Genomic DNA, 21,014 nt, shown 5'->3' with positions numbered 1-21,014 from the left:
ACTTCCTGGATCTCCTGATTCCTAAATCAGGGCCCTTTCTCATCAGCCACTTGTTCAATTATTTTCAGTCACATCTGACTCTCTGTGACCACATTTGGGGTTTTCTTAGCAAAGATACTGGAATGGTTTGCCATATCCTTCTCCAGCTCATTTGAGAGATGAGGAAACTGAGGCAGACAGGTTAAGTGACTACCCAATGTCACACAACCAGTAAATATTTGAGGCCATATTTGAACTCAGAAAGATGAGACTTTCTGACTCCAGCCCTGGCACTCTATCCACTGTGCCACCTAACTGCCCTCTACTCAGCCACACTCTCTTCTTAGACTAAGTCACAAGGGAACATCATTCATAAGCGTGTGATTGGTATCAATAAGATGTATAAATGGACCCCTAATTTGACCAGTCTTTTCTCCTACTCTTTTTTTCATAGAAACCAAAGAGTTATTTTATGACTGAAGACATATTCTGAATTCAGAAATTTCATCTATATATCTAATTTCACAAGCCATCAGTTTGCCATTAGTTTATATATTTTAAGTCTAATCCAATGGAAGGGACTCTAGATTTGCAGTCTGAGGACCATCACTGTCACTTGACTGTCCATGTTAGGGCCAAGTCATTTAACTTCTTTGTACCTCAGTTTCACCATTAATAAAATGAGGAGATTGACTAGATGACCTTTGTGGTCCCTTAGAACTCTGAATCTGATTTTGAGGATCTTATTTGAGAAGGTTTGAATATCTAGAACATCTGATACTCATAGTGGCAGAGATACTCATTTGACCTCTGACCCTAATATCTCTAACTTTTTTTTATTTTTACATAGTTAGTGACTCATATGGCAAACTAGTTCATTATCATAAAAAAGTAATATGATAATTGACATTTATATAGCATTTTACTATTTGCAGCTAGGTTCCAATTAATGTGAATAAGTAATCTCCTTAAGTGGTCTCATGAATTTGATTTGTCATAATTGGAAGTTATAATTATGAAAACTATGATTGTTTTGACTTCACACCAGTGGAAGTGTGCAGTGCAAATTCAAATAATGCTACAACTTGAGCCAAAGGGTGATGAGAGTCATTATATGCACTAATTAAGACCTAATCGTACAAACTATTTAGCATGCATTATCTCATTTAATTATTCACAATAGCCATGTGAGTTGGATAATACAAAAATTATTATTCCTATTTCATATTGAAGGAAATGAAACTTGGGTCAAGCGACTTGACCAAGATCATATAGCTAATAAATGATGGAGCCAGGATCCCAATTCATCTTCAGATATCACTAAATTGCAATTCATATCTTTCCCTTTAAGATATGTGGCATTTTCTTGAATTGAGATTTATACTAAATAATTTATGAAGTCTGGTCTCTGAAATAGGTAAATATCATTCAGAATTCTAATTTTTTTTCCATTTCTTATTTTGGATGTTGGAGAAGAAATGCTTTAGAGTTATAGTTTTATTGGATTTTTTTAAATGTCACATAATAAAAGCAAAAGAAGCTATGGACTGGGGTAGCCTTTCTGGAAAGTAATTTGAAACTTGGCCCAGAAAGACATCAGACTATGTATACTCTTTGATCTAGCACTACCACTACTAAACCTATACCTCAAAGAAAACAAAAAAGACAAAAAATGATCCTTATTCACAAAAATATTTACAGGAGTTATTTTTGGAGTGGTAAAGAACTGCAAAATAAGCTGGAGGATAGAGAGAGTCCATCAGTTGGAGAGTGCCTGAAAAAATTATGGTTGCAAACATAATAAAATATTTTAACATAAGAAATTAATAAGGGAATTATTTATGAGAAATCAAGGAAGACTTGGTTGTTTTTTAAAGAGCAAGAGGTTTAAAAATTATTTTACAAGATAAATATGCATGGCTAAAATAGTATCTGTCTCAAGAATAATAAATTTTTGCTAAACTCTTCATGGACACATTTCTTTAACAAGTATTGGAATAGTTCTCTAAGAATTATTTGTCCCTTTAGAGGAGTCTGACTGTTCCAACAAACACTGGATTTTTTATCTTATTTTAAAATTTTATTGATATATTTTATTTTGACACAATATATATTTCCTAATATGCACAAATTGTTCTGACTTCAAAGTTGGTTATCAGTTATTGACAGAAAAGAAGAATATGCCCTTTAACAAATAGCATGATACTAATGTTGACTGATATACTTTACCAAAGTTTCATGGCCTCTCAGTATTCACTTTATGTTGTTACAGTCATTGTACATGTTATTCTTTTGACTCTACTCTCTTCCTCCTTCAAGACTTCAAGTAACTCTTTCTGAATTTTCATATTCATTATTCATAGGATTATTATATCATAGATTGAGAGATAGATGGGAACATAGAAGTCATTGAGTCCAACCCCGTCATTTTATACTCAAGGAATAAGATGAAGCCCAGAAGTATTAAATGATTTGCCCATGATCACAGATCTAGTAATCATCTGAGATGGGATTTGAACTTAGGTCTTCTTGGCTCCAAGTTCTATACTCTATTTATCACATCACACTTCCTTTGTAGTAAAAATTCCATTGTATTCATATAACAGTTCGTTTGGCTCTCTCTCTTAAGTCACTGGGCATACATTTTGTTTCCATATTTGTGCTATAATAAATAATACTACCATGACCATGTTTGTATGAATAGATCTTTTTATACTATCAATAACTTCCTTGTGACATAGCCCCAGTGGTAAAACCTCAGGGCCAAAGTATAAGAGTATTTTAGTAATTTTCCAAACTATTTTTCAATCAGCCTCAAATAACTCACCATTCCACCAACAATGAATTAGCATCATTTGTTTTCCTTCATCTCCTCCAACGATGATATATTGGGTGCTCTGGAGTCTGGAGGTAGGGACAGTTAGTGCATAACTCCTTAGAAACATAGAGTTAGAGGGACAGCTAGGTGGTTCAGGGGCTGGAGAGCCAGGTTTAGACATAAGACTCTCTGGGTTCAAATTTGGCATCAGACACTTCCTAGCTATGTGATCCTGGGCAAGCCACTTAATTCTCATTGCCTATACCCTTTGCCACTCTTCTGTCTTAGAACCAGTATATAGTGTTGATTCTAAGATGGAAGGTAAGGGTTTTTTCAGAAAAAGAAAGGAAGGAAGGAAAGAAGGAAGGAAGGAAGGAAGGAAGAAGAGAGAGAAAGAAAGAAAAGGGACAGAGAGAAAGAGAGAGAGGGGCAGAGAGAAAGAGAGAGACAGAAACAGACACAGAGAGAGAATGTATAGACTAGAGCTGACACAAGAGACCTCCAACATTATATTTTAATTTCCCTGAGAGTTGTGAAGTTTCTTAAGAGTTACACAAATAGGGCAGCTAGGTGGCACAGTAAATAGACTACTAAGCTTAGTCTGGAGGATCTGAGTTCAAATATGACCTCAGACACTTTTTAGCTGTATAACTGTTTGCCTAGCCTTTTGCCTGTCTTTCTTCGAGTTGTTACTAAGATAGAAAATTAGATTAAAAAAAAAAAAGGAGTTGCCCAAGATTCCAGGCATCTTGGTGGTGATAATACAAAAAAAAATTGTACTGGGGGATATCTGAGTGGTCTTTTTAAAACTTCCTACCCTTAGAACTTACTATTATTACAAAGTAATCTATTTTGCCAGGCACAAACTCACTGAAGCATTATTTTTGAAAATCTAGAATTATCTGGGCAGAAAATACCCAGAGGAAATGAAAGTTTTTCTCCTCTCACAAACCTTTTATATTCAATGTTCTATCCACCTCAATGCTCTTTAAACCTCAACCAGGAACTGAGGCACAGGTTTCTGCCCTTCCTACAGTGCACGATTATTCAGGCTGAATCAGAGGACCCAGGCTACATGTCTGAAGCTCCAAAAGATTCAGAATATTCTCTTAGACAGGGACATGTCAGGAATCTAGCCATGGCCAGCAGACCAAAGTGTTCTTTAATTAGCTCCAGCTTTGGAAAAATTAAACCTTTGTTTTGCTTTTTTTTTTTTTCCTAGTGGATTTCAGATACCGGAACAAGCTAACAGGGACCTCAGGCAAATGTCTCTTGCCTAGGTTGGGTGTACTTTGTTGTGGTGAATTATAGTATATATTATACACTTATGCAGCCAAATCAAACCTGCCCTTCAGAGGTGGCCTGATGGCTCATTTTGCTACAAATTTCTGAAATGGAGACTAAAGTATAACCAGCATAAAGTAATTTTATGGGGACTTCGTATTTAATGTTTGAGGGAAGAGAGGTTGGTGGTAGGATGATGGTAACTTTTATCTTCATGTTCATTCACGACCTAACTGGTAGGCTCCAGGTTATATTCTGGATAAGGAAAGCGCCATTCTAATGACTCATTCTTTGTTACCCTACTTGGGAATAGTGCTCTCTGTAGCAACTGCCATCTAGGACTCTTTTTTGGAAGAAAGACATGAGCTAGAATTTATGAATATGAAGAACAGAACCCTTAATCTTCTCAGTCTAGACCTTCAAAATTTTTGTCCACTCTGGCAAGTCAGGGGGGAAAAACTCTTATCTTTCTCCCACTTCGCTAACTTTTCTGCCTTAGGAACAAATTTGAGGTCTAACATTTCCTTTTTCCTAAGTGACCCTTGTTCTTGTGAGGGCCTTCTTGTTATTTTGACATGATGGAAACCACTGGAATTTGGATAAACATCAATTGATAATCCAGCCAAACAATTAATTAACAATCTAATTCTGGGATTCTTTTCACAGCAAGTGAGAAGCAGATGGTAATTGTGTGCAAGGAGTCCCCAAAGGAGCATCTCCAGCCTTTTAAGGACAAACTAGAGGTGTTCTTCCAGAAAGGTAGGCAACCTGTTATATGTTACTGTATGCCTCCCAGACCAATTACTGTGGCCTACATCCACTTGTATCACTGGACAACTCTCCCACCTCCAAGCACTCTATCTCTACATCTTCCTTCATCTTTCCTGAATACCTATGTATATAGTTAATATGAAATTCATCTATACTTGATTTGTATCCCCTTTTTTAGTGTTCTCAGATAAGGTTTTCTTAACTTTTTTGTATCAAATAACCCCTTTGACAGTCTAGTGAAGCCAAGGACTCCTCAGAATAATGTTCTTAAATGCATAATGTAGGAAGCAGCTGGGTGGTTCAGTGGATTGAGAGTCAGATCTAGAGACAGGAAGTCCTGGGTTCAAATTTGGTGTCAGACACTTCCTAACTCTATGATCCTGAACAACTCACTTAACTCCCACTACTTACTTCTACCTTAAAACAGTATTTATTCTAAGACAGAAGGTAAGTGTTTTTTTAATGCATGATGTAAAATATTTAAGATTATGAAAGAAACCAATTATATTGAAATTTGCCCTAAAAATATTTTTTCAAAGGAAACAAGTTCAGGGACTTCATTTAACTACTCCTCTTTAGTTCATTTTAGTTCTATGCAGCCCAGTGCTCTCATTCTTTGATAAGCCTTTTACAGAAGGAACCATGTCTGCTCTTTATTGAGAATAGAGTTTTGAAGTTGGAGGAGACTGTACAGGGCATCTACTCCAATCGTGGCTCCATTTTGCAAGAAAGATACTGTGGTACAGAGGGATTAAGTGACTTTTCACATTGTTCTTTTTACTGTCAGTGCTCATTGTTACCTAGCAGACTGATTCACCTGTGGAAGTAAGTTAAATAAAACTTTTCCAAGCAATCATACACTGCAATTACACGGTCATACTGGCTTGATTAATAATTCTCTTTTTAATTTTTCTGAATTTTGTCAATTTGAAGACCATGGCTTGTTTTTTCACTATTTGCTCAGAAAAGCAAAGCAAATCATGTGATATCATAAAAGGAATCAATCAGTCAATTATGAAGCACCTACTATGTGCCAGGTACTATATTAAGTGCTGGACATACAAAGACAAAAGTGAAATAATCCCTCATAAAGACCTTGTATTCTAACAGGGAAACATGTACACAGATAATTATGTATGTATAAACACTCATAAAATGAAAGCAAGGTAATTTGGGGAGGAGGACACAAGCATCTGGTTGGAAAATCAGAAAAGGCTTCTTACAGAAGCTAAAAATAGAAGCTCTTAGAGCTAAATCTTAGAAACAAAACCAGAGATTCCAAGAAGAAGAGATGAAGAAGGAGTGCACTCCAGGAATAGGAAACAACTAGGAAAAATGTCAAGAAATAGACATCCTTGAGAGGTGATGGCTTTCCCTCTACTTGGAAATCTTCAAACACAGACTAACTGATCATTTGTCTGTGACAAAGTTATAATGGGACTTCTTTCATGGATGGGTTGCATTAAGAAGCTGATGAAGTCCTTTCCAAATCTTTATTATTCCTTAAATTCTGTAAGTCAAAGCCTGGTATGAGAGGGAAAACAAGAGATTGTAGTCCAATTACAGATTCATTTTTCATGGAAAAAAGAATAGTCATGTGTACAAGACAGAGTATCTTATTTTAAAATATCACTTGGGCACCTATATTATTTATAATGTTGTCAAAGTAGAGAATGTCATTTATTTCCCATAGTCTACCAGTGTCATTTAAATCATGAATATAAGGTTTTTTTTTGCTTTTTTTGGGTTATTTCCTAATCTGATTTTTTTTTACAATTTTGCCGAAGATAAGCAAAAGAAAAGGTGGGGAAATCTGCTTGCATTTATCTTTGCTAGAAAGCCAAAGGAAATGAGTGTATGAACCTTTGGTGAGCCATCAGCATACTGTGGCTGATTTTGAATCAGCCAACATGATACCACACCATAAACAGAAAACTGCTCATCAGGGTGAATCCAAAATCATGGCCAACAGTCACTGGAAATTGGCAGAATTTCCTGAGTGACTCAGAGAAGCTGGATACTAGCTGTCCTCAATGATGGAGAATCATAGCTCCTGCTTCCCCTCATATTAAGGGCTTGTCAAAGTAATCGCTGAAAAAGTTAAAACTTTATTCTGATATTCCACAAATAACACTGTCAGTTTACCATCCTCAAACAATGAGACTTAAACACAGACATGCTGTCAGCACAAAAGAAGTTGCCAGGTGGCTTAGTGGGTAGTGATGGACTTAAGATTTACTAAGAGATGAATTTAAGTCCTACCTCAGACATTATATCTGTGTGTCCCAAGACAAATCACTTAATCTCCTCAGCCTCACTGTCTTCATCAGTAAAATGGGATTAATAATGTGATAACTTATGGAAAGTGTTTTGCAAACCATAAAGCACTATATAAATACTACCTATTACTAATAAAATAATTATAAAAGAAAGAAGGTAGTTTTCATATGTGATGAGTAGAAGCTGCCTTATAACTTGTCTAAGTAAAAAATTAGCCTTTTAAGTCAAAATTTTGTTCCCCTCATGGCTTCCTTTACTTGAAATAAGATCGTGAGATAATGATTAATTTGTATTTGGATTCAACTTGTGTTGTGAATAGTTAATATTCTAGATTTATATTCATAGTTTTATGTATTGCCTTCTTTCTGGTGACCCTATTTAGCAGTTTTTAATCCACATAAAAGATACCATTTTTTTTTGGTCCTCCATGAATACTTTTTTTTTACCTAGTTTCCCATTTTCTAGAAAAAAAAAAAAAGATGTACATGTAAAGATAGGCCTTGATAATCTTCTCCCCTTAATAGGATGATTTTGGAAGTCAAGGCTTAAAATTGTGTTAAAATTTCTGTTTCACTGAACTATTTCAAATTTCCAGTCTTTAGAGGTGCTTAGTTGATATTTATTGAGTTGATAACTCAAATGGGTGTAAGGTCATTTGGAAAATATAGTCTCAAGAAGGATGATGGGGTCTAAAGATTATTGAGAGAATCCTAAAAGTCATTGATTCCAACCCCCTCATTTCACTAATGAGGAAATTGAGGCCTCAAGAGAGGAAATGACTCATCCCAATGTCACATAGATAGTAAATAATAGAACAGAACTCTGAACCCATTTCCTTAACTCCAAACCCAACTGGCTTTTCTCTTGCACATTTTAAGTTTTTCCCTCTTTTTTTAGGATCATATACTATGATTAGGAGCACAAAGTCTGGTGCTGTCACTGTGGTAAGATGAAATGCTCTCTAAGTTTGTATGGTTAGTTACATAGAGCAGCCTGCTGGGAAGTTAATATTCCATAATAGTTATTATCACATATAAAGTCTTAAGCAATTGATTTCTTTATGCTTGAGAAGTCACATGAGGTGTGACTCAGTTGATTCATGGAAAGGCTTATTTTTAGAGGAATTGTAATTCAATTCTTCTCACAATCATAATGATTTAATTTCTCTTTTGTAAATCATATCCTGTTGCCACAGTTGAGTGACGATGGCGTCTTTGAACTTTGCTTTATGTCTTTTATGAGTCCTCCCCTTCTCCAAACACCCTTAAATAGCCTCATTTGATGAAACTGCCTTACTCCTACTTAACTAATTTCATTCCCCAAACAGAGGTGAAAGTATTTTTAATGGCAACACTTACCAGAGTTGCACTCTCCACAATATTTGACCTTTCTTCTCACACATTTCCCTTTTCCACTGTGTTCTTTTGCTTGTTTCAATTTACAGCTCAGTTCAGGGTCAGCTTGGGAAGGCATTATTTAGACTCTAGGTTTCCCACCCTCAGATCAAACATGTTCATAATGATATAGCCCTCAAAAATGTGATACACACATTAAAGTTTCCCATAAACCTGGCAGGGATCCTGTAATTGAAAGAATCCACAGTGAGGTTGATTGGGTCCCAGGTATGGCTCTTGTAGGTGGTCTTTTCATGCTGTTAAATTGCCCTTTTGTATTTACAACTCTAACAGGGAGTACTGAAGTTGGAATGGGCTAAACTTATTGTGTGTGTGTGTGTGTGTGTGTGTGCATGCATGCACACGCATGCTGCACACACATTCTCCCACACTTGGTACTATCTCATTTGCTATTATTTTTATCTGACATACTACCAGTAAAAATAAAATCAGTGAGATCTTTAATTGTGCAGCGTGTCTCAAAAATATTAGTGCAGTTTTAGGCTATTTAAAGCTTTTTTAGGTTAAAATTACACTAAGACTTTTGGGACATGCTTTACACACAGCTATGGAATTTACTAAACTATGCTTGTTCTTGTTTCTCAAACCAGTCCTTTTGAGATCTTTTTTGACCCATATAACTTTCTTTTAGGAGTCTTTAAATTCCAGATAATTCAGGGGAGATAAAAGATGCAAGGTATATGTTTTCCAATATCTACTACATATAAAAATAAAGAATTGCATAAAATTATAGGAAGCTCTAGAACAGGATGGTTACAATAAAGTATCTAAATGCCATATTTCTTGTTCCCATCCATTCTGAATACATTCCTGGATCTTGTAAGAACATTGCCAGACAAAAAGGAATATCTTATGGTCTTCCTCCAAATAGTTAGGAGTTCAATTAGTGTCTTGGCTAATAATCTGGAAGATATGGTATTTATCTCAGTTGGCCTACATTCAATAGATTTTAATGAAATGATGCTGAATTGAATTAAATGCTAACAAAACTAAATTTTCCCTGTATCTTTCACAATAAGCACAATAAGCAATCTACTCAATTCAAATATATTGGGAAGTAACACCATTCACATCTTCTTCAAATATAAAGTTACTTGAAATTCTGGGAAATGCAACCTATGTGGAGATCATGAATTCAAGGTATAGAGATATACATTTTTGTATGTAGTCAAAAATTGCAGAATGGGATTTCATTTTGCTTTTATTATGCTGATTTATTTCTTTTTTTAATGGAGTAAAGGGTAAGAAAAAAGAAAGGAAGGTTAGTAATGAAGATGCCAAAAAAGAGGTCCATTGAAATATGTTTTAAGCCACAAAAGAATTAGGCAATAGACATTTATTAAATATCTGCTACATACCCAGTGCTATACGAAGAGCTGGGGATACAGAGAAAGGCAAAAGACAGTCCCTGCTTTCAAGGAACTCCCATTCTAGTTGGTGGAGAGAAGATTCAAATAACTCTTTACAAACAAGCTATAAATAGATAGAAGTTACTAGTATTAAGGGGAATTAGGAAAGAGTTCATGTAGAAGGTAGGATTTTAGGTGGGTCTTGAAGGGAAGCTAAGGAAGTTCAAAGGAGGAGATAAGGAAGAAGAACATTCCAGACATGGGAGACAGTCGGTGAAAATATTGAGTTGGAAAATGGAATGTTGTATGTGAGGAACAGCAAGAAAACCGGGGTTACTAGATTTCAGAGTATGTAGGAAAAAGGAAGATGTAAAAAGACTGGACATATATATTCTTGTTGAAGATGGGGAAAGGAGTATTGTAAAGGGCTCTGAATACAAAACAGAGGGTTTTATATTTAGTACTAGAGGTGATAGGGTGCCAATGGAACTCACAGTATAGAAGAAGGAGGTCAGACTATGCTTTAGGAAACTCATCGTGGCAGCTTAATAAGAGATGGTCTTTAGCAGAGACACTAAAGGCAAGAAGACCATTAATCTTGGGGTGAAGCGATAAGGTGCTGTATCAAGATAGTGGCAGTTTCAGAGAAAAAGAAGAGGCAATATAGGTGAGATGCTAACAAAAGTAGAAACAATAAGACTTGACAATAGATTGGATATAGGGTAGGGGGAGTGAGAGTGAGGAGTCAAGAATGACACCTAGGTTGTGAGCTTGACAGTAATAGGGAAGTTAGAAAGAAGAGAACAAAAGGAAAGTCAAAAGAAAGGACAGACAAGCAGGAAATAATTTAGTATATACTTTTTTCAAAGCAAATGATATGAAAAATATTCTAATTTTAAAATATAATCCTTTTTGTGTCCTGCTATGCATGTGGAAATATTAATAAATTTTACATTTAAGTTAAAAAATAATTATATATGTGAGCTTTAAATTTTCTTTATTTTATATGTAACATAAATAGATAATGCATTATATATTATATAAAAATATGTGTGCATATCTACCTATCTATGACTTATTTGTATTTATACAGTTAAGTGTGTCAGAAGTAGGACTTGAATCTAAGTTTTCCTGATTCAGGAATGTCTACCATGCCATATACACTGCCTTATGCTGTTCTTTTTTTTTTTTTTTTAACCCTTGTACTTCGGTGTATTGTCTCATAGGTGGAAGAGTGGTAAGGGTAGGCAATGGGGGTCAAGTGACTTGCCTAGGGTCACACAGCTGGGAAGTGTCTGAGGCCGGGTTTGAACCTAGGACCTCTTGTCTCTAGGCCTGACTCTCACTCCACTGAGCTACCCAGCTGCCCCCCTTATGCTGTTCTTTTTAAAGAATAATTCCACCTTTGAAAACAAATCTCAGTATATGGAAGAGGAAGCAGAAGAACCTAAAATAGGTAAAATAATCAGTAACATTATTGACAGGAATAGTAAACAGAGAGAAGGACAATCAGGAGCAATGATTTGAAGTAGTAACAAGAGATCTCCATGAAAAGTAGAGATAAGTTATTTTGATTATTGGGTAATTGAAGCACTGGAATAGTGTTCTTTGGAATTATGATGAAATATCAATCATATTGCAGGTCCTCCAAATCTTTAATGTAGAAGCAGCTAAAGTTTGTGTTATTCTGACTGTGGTTCCACAATATTTGAACTATTTTTTTTACTACTTTCCTTATTTCCTTGACCTGGGAGTTTTAGAATTTGAGAATAATATTCCTGGCACTTATCCTTCTGGGATCTCATTCAGGAGGTGATCAGTGGATTCTTTCTATTTTACCCTTTGGTTCTAGAATATCAGATCAGTTTCCCTTGGTAATTTCTTGAAAGATGATATCAAAGTCTTTTTGTAAATTATGGTTTTCAGATAGCCCAATAATTCTTAGATTATCTCTCCTGGACTTATTTTCCAAGTCAGTTGTTTTTCCAAAGACATATTTTTCTTCTGTTTTTTTTTTCATTTTTTTTACTTTGTTTTTCAATGTCTCATAGAGACATTAACTTCCACTTGCCCAATTCTGATTTCTAAGGCATGATTTTCTTGAGTGAGCTTTTGTACTTCCTTCTCCATTTAGCAAATTCTATTTTTAAAGAGTTCTTTCCCCCAGTGAATTTTTGTACCTTTTTTTATATGACTAAATCTGCCTTTTAAAAAGTTCTTTTCAGTGAATTTTATATTTTTTTCCATTTGACAAGTTCTGTTTTTAAGTTTGTGCCTCTTTTACCAATAGGTCTATTCTGATTTTTAAGGCATTTCTTCAATATTTTTGTCCCTCCTTTATAAAGCTGTTAACTTTTTTTATGATTTTCCTATATCACTCTCTTTTCTTCCCAATTTTTCTTCTACCTTTTTTATTTTGTTTTTAAAATCCTTTTTGAACTCCTCTGTTAATTCTTTTTGGTTATGAAAATAATTCTTATTTTTTGGGGGGAGGCTTTGGATGTAACAGTATTGACTTTGTTATCTTCTTCTGAGTTTGTGGTTTGTTCTCCCCTGTCACCAAAGTAACTTTCAGTGCTGTTTCTTTTTGTTGTTGTTGTCTGTTCATTTTCCAACCTTTTTTTCTTTTAATTAAAAAAAATTAAAGTTAGGCTCTGTAACTATGGTGAAGGAACCTTCAGGTTCTTTCTGTAGCTACCTTCAAATCTAGCCCTGGGGATCTATAAGTTTTCAGTTCTTTCAAGGTGGTACAATATAAGTAAATATGTTTTTAAATACTCTCCCAGCCTATACTCTGGTCTGTGAGTAACCAAAAGCAATCTTTTCTGATTTAGAACTGTGATCAGGGTTCTCTGCTGCCCTGTGTCTATAAGCTCTGGTGTGTGCTAGTGCTCCTTCTCACCCAAGATCTGGACCCAAGACTGCAATTTGTATATAGGCAATGCAACAAGAATCTTGGACCCAGAACCAGCACAGGATACCTATAATCTTCTTCTGAGCAGTTTCCAAATTACCATCTGTGGTTGAGATTTTGCTGCAGATTCAGTCATGCTTTTCTATGTCTCTTGAAATCAGCTATTTCTGGGGAAGCTGAGTTGTTTAGTGGATAGAGAGCCAAACCTATAGTCAGGAAGACCTGGATTCAAATCTTATCTGACATTTCCTAGTTGTGTGATCCTGGGCAAGTCACTTAACCCCATTTACCTAGCCCTTGTCATTCTGTCTTAGAGTTGTTATTAGGATAGAAAATAAGGTTTTTTAAATTATCTATTTTCTCATTTCCTCAAATCAAATTTGATTAATTAAAATAAACATTTCAGTGTTACACAGACAATTTTCAAAGTAGAAAAAAGGAGGGAGGGGTTCTTTTATATTATTTCTATGACACAAGTTGGTCTTGTTACATAAGCCATGGAGAACTAAAATAGAAAAAATGAATAAATAAACCAATATCCCTAATGAACATTGATGATAAATCATGACATAGCAATTAAGTTTAAATTTAAATTATTAAATTTTCAATACTGTTTTGTTGTTTTTTTATTTCTTAAGACATGTTATATATCTGCTTTAAGTTCTTAAAAGTATTTTGCTTTTAGGAAGCAATTGATACAATATTATTATCTATGAATGGCAACCTTTTCCCTAGGAGATCTGAGCAGTACCTGTAGAAGTGTCACATGATAGTTTTCCATAAAAGTTTGTCACTATTACCTCAGACAAGTCATTGACTTTTTTTGTAACAACATAAAATGTATCTAAAAATGGCAGTATTTGTGTCTTTTCTTGACACTGACCCTGCAAAGATGTGTGCTCATCTTGCCTACCACTGTATCAGTCTTATGGAATCTTAAGAATCAAACTCTTGCACTCACCACATGATTCCCATCTTCGCCCCAAAATTTTTAGTCATATTCAATAAAGATCTGCATTGCTCAGTGTTTCATAGAGTTTAGCTTTGATCTTTCTCTTCAGTGATAATGAACCATACAGTTTCATTTTTGGTCCGACTACCTCTCCCAATATGGTTTGATTTTTTGGGGAATTCACAAGTCAATCTCGTCAATTCTAGTTAGAGAGTGCAATTTCATTTCTGATGGCAGAAGCTAAGTACCTATCATGTGGTTTATCCCCAATTTCTTTGATTCATTATCTGCCTTGTATTCCAACACCTTAACATTGATGCAAAGGCCTTCTAATACTCTTTCTCTAGAAAAATACCCATCATCCCTGAATCTATATAAAATGAAGCTATTTCAAGATTATATAAAATTAAGCTAAGATTTTTTTTTCTTTTAGAATGACTTATGCTTGTTTTCTTTGCTTTATCCGTTCTCTACACAGATCTCTTCCTTGATTAGTCATAGAAACATTATTTAGAGCTGAAAAAACTTTAAATAGCTACTAATTATAGAGAACACTTTTAAGTTGCTAGTACTTAAGTACCAGTGAACTCTAGAGTCAAAATTGGGAGCAACCAGAAGGAGCAGTACTGACTTGTGAGTCATAGGGAAAGGAACTTCCATGAAATTTTCCCCAAAGAATTGTAAGCTAAGACTGGTAGTACATGAGTATTTAATCATGGAGTATAAATCACACAAGTGGTCTATACATTTTTAAATGCCAGATACAAATAACTGTTTTTGTTCTTTTGTAATCTTATTCAAAGGGAGATTTGTTATAGTGGTGATTTCTTTTTATGTGAATTGGACTATGTGACCTGGGAAGTACCTTTCAACTTTCCAATTCTATGACTGGTCACATAGAATTTCATTGCTCTTTTATTCTTAAAAACAAAAAAAATCCTAAAATTAAAAACAAAAACATAGATTTCCTGAGGCAAAACACAAAGTTGTTGTCTGAAATGAGCTTAGACACCATCTACTGGCAGTTCAATTACATTGGAGATACCTAATCCCTGGGACCTAGAAAAAAATCTGAAAATTATATCCCTGTAGTTAAACAGACACACAGAAGCAAATAGTTTTAAGCTTAATAATTATCTGATATCAAGAAAAGGTAGGCAGTTTGGCACAGTAGTAGAAGAATTGTCCATAGTCAGAAAGGAATCAGTTTAAGACCTTCCACTGACATATTCATTCTGTCATCCAGGGCAAAGCATTTAATCTTCCAAACTCTAAGATTAAGGGGCAGCTAGGTGACTCAGTGGATAGAGCACCAAGCTTGGAGATGGAAGGTCCTGGATTTAAATTTGGCCTCTGACACTTTCTAGCTGTGTGACTTTGGGCAATTTGCTTAACCCTAATTGCCTGGCTAGCCTTCACTGCTCTTCTACCTTGGAACCTGTACTTAGCATCAGTTCCAAGACCAAAGGTAAAAGGTTTTTTTAAGACTCAAAGATGCAGAAAAGTTGTCATTCTACATGGGAAAATAAGCTACTTACATCAGTGAAATCACAAGTCCAAACAAAAAAAAATCTGTAAACTCAAGTAAAATTAGAGAATCAAAGAATAAGGGGTTAGTGATAATTGGAAAGTACCTTAAAATTCATCTAAACCAATCCCCTCATTTTATAAGATAATGAAAATGACTTCTCCAAGATCACTAGATTGTAAATGGAAAGAGACAGGATTCCAGGAGACATCACATATACTCAAAAAAAAATTCAACTTGATCTCCTTACCTCTATTTTAGATAGATATTTCCTAATTTTAGAGATCTCCATGAAGAGATATTCCACCACCATCTTGGATCCCCTTTGAAGAAGAAACATTATAATTCTATCCATGTAATATGGAAGGAAATATACAGTCTCATGTGCCAATCTTGTGAACCCAAACCCATAAAGAGATTCAAATGTTTCACACTCGTTTCAGTATTTGAGAAGCATTATTTGTCAACCAGAAAGTATTTCTTCATGCTTCGTATCCAGACTTATTGGCTTCAATTTCAGCACTTTTGTCTCATATCCTGCATACACATGAGGAACAGCCAGTCAGTATATATAACATACTAATAGTCTAAGAGTTAAAATCTTGTTATTTAGTCCCGAATTTCCCAGCTTATGCTTCTCTGAAATAAATAACATATGACTTTATCTGCCTTCCTAGGTCTTTCATTACATCCAAACAGTCTTTTTTATGATCTTTTTACAGAAGAACAAGGTTGCTATGACTAATAATTCTTACTTTCAAGTCATCTCATTTGTTTTCTTTTGTTTATGTGGCATTTATCAAAACAAGGAAAAAGAAATAATTTAACAAAAATTATTGGCAGAAAAATAAATACTACAGAGAATAGAGCCAGAGACAAAAAAAATTGAATTTCCTGATCTTGGGCCTTAAACCAAAGGAGAGAAAATCTCAGGCACTGCTACATTCTTTTTTGTAGCATCACCCTCATCAATTTAAGATCTGGATCTAAGATTTTTAGCACTTTGTTAGTGATATAAATTATTAGAGGCAGAAGACAAAGATACTGACCCCAATACTGTTTGGCTTTGGAGAAAGAAAAAAGTTGTAAGCCTTAGTATTTCCTTTCCTGTCCTCTTGTCCTGAATAGAATAGGACATCCAAAGCTCCAGTGATTAAGTTCTCTATGTCTTTCCAGTGTATCATGATTTGCTATCTAGCCACTGGAATGGCCAAGTCAGTGACGTCTGCTTCTGACATCACTGAAACCCAAGTAAGGCTCTATTACCAAGATGACACAAATCACACATTATAATTTTAATATTTTTATCCAGTATTTCAAAAGGAGTTTTTCTGATTGTTTGATGTGACCTAAGAGGGGAGGGATACAGGCCTTTAAAAATGTATTTAATAAAATTTATTACAAGGTATCTCAGACTCTTCTTCCATTCCCCACACTATAGAAGGTATCACCTGACAAGAATATATGTATATGTAGTCTTTCATATTTCTATTTTTAGTTCATTCTCTGGAGGTGGACATTCAAAAGTTATTTTTTAAATATTAGTTCTATATCTGTATATAACATTCTCTTGGTTCTACTCATTTCACTTTTCATTACTTCAAGTCAATCTTTCCAAGTTTTTTTTAATTAACTTGGTCATCATACAGTGCAGTAATATTCCATCACAATCATATACCACAACTTGTCCAGCCAGTCCCCAATTGATAGACATCCCCTCAATTTCCAGTTCTTTGATGCCACAAAAAGAGCAGCTATAATATCTTGAAACATACAGATTCTTTTCCTTTTCCCCTAATCTCCTTGGGAAACAGACTCAGTAATAGTATTTCTGGGTCTAACGGTATACATAGTTTTATAACCCTCTGGGCCTAATTCCAAATTACTCTCCAAAATTGTTGGATCATTTTGCTTTTCCACCAACAGGAGGGAGACTCTTAAAAGCAATGTCCTTGTAAATGCAGTTCATATCTTTCAGGTTGATTATATTAGTTACAATACCAATAGATACTGGACCTGAGACGTCACAGGTACAAGGATCTTGCAGGTGAGAAAATGTCCTCTACCAACAAAGATTAACACCTTCTTTACAATTTGCACTCAAGAGTTTCTTAAAGCAGTGCTCTGGACAGCGCTTTAAGCCTACAAATGGCAAAGAAAGTGTTCAGATGCATTAAAATAGGGAGCTTCATCAACTTCAGAGTTCCCATACCAATGAAATCACAGGTCCAGCACCTATCACCTATCCTACAGAAACATGTTATATTTGTGCTTACATTTAACATCTTCTATGATTGTTATCTCCCAAATTGTAAATGGAACATCCACCAGCAGAGACAAGCCAAGAAAATAACCAACATGATATTATTTCCCATTAGCTGTGATGCTCCAAACCCAAGATCAATGAGCTGTCATGGAAAGAAAAAAAAATCTTATCCAAGTAAAAATATGTGAAATAATAGCCAAAAGAATAAAGAAAAACCACTAGCTGGGCTAAAACTGTGATAAATTGTTGGTGGTTTGTTTGTTTTTCAGACTTGTTCCAATGTGTAAGCCCTTTTTTCAGTAACAGATTCTGTTCTTTCCCATAATGCAAACCTTTTGCACGTTCGGATGCTTCTGTCTGTGTATATCTTCCAAAGAAGGGAGAGAAATAATCTTTTCTACTTTAAAAGACTCTCTGCCTAGGGGCTTACCCAATTGTATGCACATTTTCTTTTCCAGAACTCTGTCATCTTAAATTATATTTTGCTTCTTGAATGCTCCAGGGGGATGGAAGGTTCTAATCAGGACTTCTTTCTCTGACTATTATACCATGTTTTACCTAGCACTTTCCTTCCACAGTTCTCTCCATGTATTTCCATTCATATCTTTAGACAAATATAAACCCAGAATAACATAATATCATCCACCCCCTCTACCACGTATTTTTATCAATTGGCAAAGGGAATATGTTGTTATATCCGTTCTTGCCTTGGAGTTTATAGAAATTGCCTTTTCACCCAGAGGTTCTTCTAAGCTGCCTCCAAGTGAGGCCACACACAATTTAGCCTCCAACCCCCACTCCCAGCAATTACTGTTTGTCCCTACACAGGAGAAGCTAAGCCTGTTTTCATTGTTTATATATTCATTTTATTGACAGAGACTAAAGGTTGGCTGCGGGACCTCCTCTGAGAGATTCAAGGAGTCATGTACATAGCTGTTTACTACAACATTTTTCACAGAATCACAGAAGGGCAGAGTTGGAAGAGACTTTAGCCCATTCCCTACCTGAAGCAGGAATTGTTTCCTCATTTATAGCTAGTGTTCATCAATTCTCTACATGGAAACTGGAAAGGACTGAAAGCTCACTAACTCCTAAGACAACCATTCTGGCTTTGGTGGTGATTGTTCAGTTGTTTCTGTCATGTCTACCTCTTCATGTGACTCCATTTACGACTTTCTTGGCAAAGATATTGAATAATTTGCCATTTCCTTCTCCAGTTTGTTTTACAGATAAGGAAACTAAGGCAAACAGGATTAAGTGACTTGTCAAGGGTCACACAGCTACTACATGCCCCGGTTGAGATTTGAGCTCAGATCTTCCTGATTCCAGTCCTAGAGTCAAGTTCTTTTTTTAAATTTTAAAGGCATTTAATGGCATAGCATATATCAGCTCAAACAGCTGAGTGCCTGGCCCAAGACCACTCTAGCTACTGTATGCCACCTAGTTGCCCATGCTTTTATTATTGAATCCTAAAATCACTTTATCTATATTTTATTGGCCATAAATTAAGCTTGCAATTCATTAAAATCCAGTATCTGTTTCACATGTACTATTGTGTGACTATACCTTTCCCATTAATTAGATTGACACCAGAAATCTTAGCAAGGGAGAAATTATTGGTCAGTCGTTCGTTATACTTCTTAATCTGTAATCTTCCTTCGGTAGCCTTTGTACACATTCTGAATAGTGTAGTAGAATGTGACATGGGAAGAAAATGCAATAGGGCAATTATACCTTCACATATTGAGGCTCTTCAAAGGAGTTAGGAACAACAGCTCCAGGAAACTTATAAGGACGGTTTAGGTGAGAAAGAAAGATGAGGAAGACGATCTGTCTGTCAGCTCATGGTTGTAGCCTTCAGACAAGGACAATGGAATTTATTTATACAGATTTCAAGACTCATTTCACACAATGAACACCAAGAAGCTTCACAGTTGTGCAGAAATTACAAATTTTGTCATATTAAAATACAAAGGAGCCTCAATGGCTTCAAGGTAAAGATAGGGCTGGAATAGAACAAAGTCCAAGGCTGAATCTTATACTTTATCGGGAAGACTGCACCTGGATAGATGAAGTCTTGTCTAACTATGTCTGGTTCTTGACTTTGGCTGTCAAGAAATAGTTTCAGAGGCCAGGCAGTTTAATTTTCTGCATGTCTGTCTTGGAAAGAAACTGTTAACCTCTTAACTGCTGATTTACTCAGAGGCATTTTATAATACTTGAGGCTGTCTTTAAAACTAATTTAATATGTTTTCAATAAAGAAGAACCATCAAGAGAGGTTCAGATAAAAATATTTATTAGAGACTCTTTCTCTCAATGGCTTTCAACAAACCCCAGGAAAGGACACTCTTCTTTCCTCCCAAGGTTCTCTCTCCCAAATGCCTTCTTATAATGGCTGCTTTTTTTTCCTCCCAGGGTTAGCACTTAAGTTTTATCCTGGAGCTAGAACTGAGTGCGCTATTCAGCATCAGCAAATTGGCTAGGGGGTATGTTGGAGGGGAGAGAAAGCAATCAAGTTTTATTCTAGACTCTCATGGAAGACAAATTCATATTTTAATACCAGATTCAACTCCTCCCAGGAGGATCCAGTACCAACATTATTTACAGACAGTGTGGCTCATTCTTTAACAGTGAACCTAAGCAGGGGAATAGGTTGGTAAAATATAGTTTGCTTTTGACACTGAAGGAATTTCAACACTTGAAAATGTATTATCAAGATGACAGGATAGCACTGCCCATATGATTCTGTAGTTGCCAATTGCACCATAAAACCATAATCAATTTTGTGCCTTTGAAGCTGTTTCTCATGCCTGAAATCATTCATTTTTCATTTCTACCTCATGGAATCCATATTGTCCTTCAAAAACCAATTTAAATACCACCTCTTAAATGGGGCCCTTCCTGATTATCCCCTCCCTCATCTACCAGTGTCTCCCTCTCATAAAAATCATGTTTTCATTTTCCATAAATTTTGCATACGTATATATTATATGTGTACATATTGTCTCTTCTAGTTGAATATAGGCTCCCTGAGGATGGGAACGGTCTCATTTTTGTATTAGTATCCTTAGGGCCTAAAATAATACCTGACACAATTTTTGATTAGCATTTTGATTGATTGCTTGATTTCTCAAACAATTTAGCATGCCTTTTGTGTCTTTTTGTAGATTTTCTAGCAATGGCATTCTGTGAATATAGGATTCAATTTCCTATTATCCCTTTCACTAAAAATAAGTCCTTTTCCTAAAAGGTGGAAGAGTTTGATAAAGGAAGGGAGATCTCATCAATTAACATTTTTTAAATTTAATTTTATTCATTTTATTTTTCCATATTATTCATTTTTGTGAGTAATCTTATAAAATCAAACCGTCAAAACATAAACCCAAATAAACAATTGAAAAATTGTATGTTTTTCATCTGCATTCTGACTCCAACAATTCTGTCTCTGAAGGTGGAG

At 35.3% G+C, this 21,014-nt stretch overlaps 1 protein-coding gene across 2 annotated transcripts in view; it reads left to right on the top strand.

Annotated features, from left to right (window-relative positions):
- FMN1 (formin 1) overlaps window positions 1–21,014 on the top strand; it is a 537,406-nt gene that overhangs the window by 429,053 nt on the left and 87,339 nt on the right. For both annotated transcript variants that reach the window (XM_044665142.1, XM_044665143.1), the window contains one exon: window positions 4,748–4,840. In XM_044665142.1, the coding sequence (XP_044521077.1) occupies window positions 4,748–4,840 (93 nt within the window). The remainder of the gene's footprint in view (window positions 1–4,747; window positions 4,841–21,014) is intronic.

Source organism: Gracilinanus agilis, chromosome 2, assembly GCF_016433145.1.
Source record: "Gracilinanus agilis isolate LMUSP501 chromosome 2, AgileGrace, whole genome shotgun sequence".
Classification (NCBI taxonomy): Eukaryota; Metazoa; Chordata; class Mammalia; order Didelphimorphia; family Didelphidae; genus Gracilinanus; species Gracilinanus agilis.
This window is presented reverse-complemented; position numbering and strand designations above follow the sequence as displayed.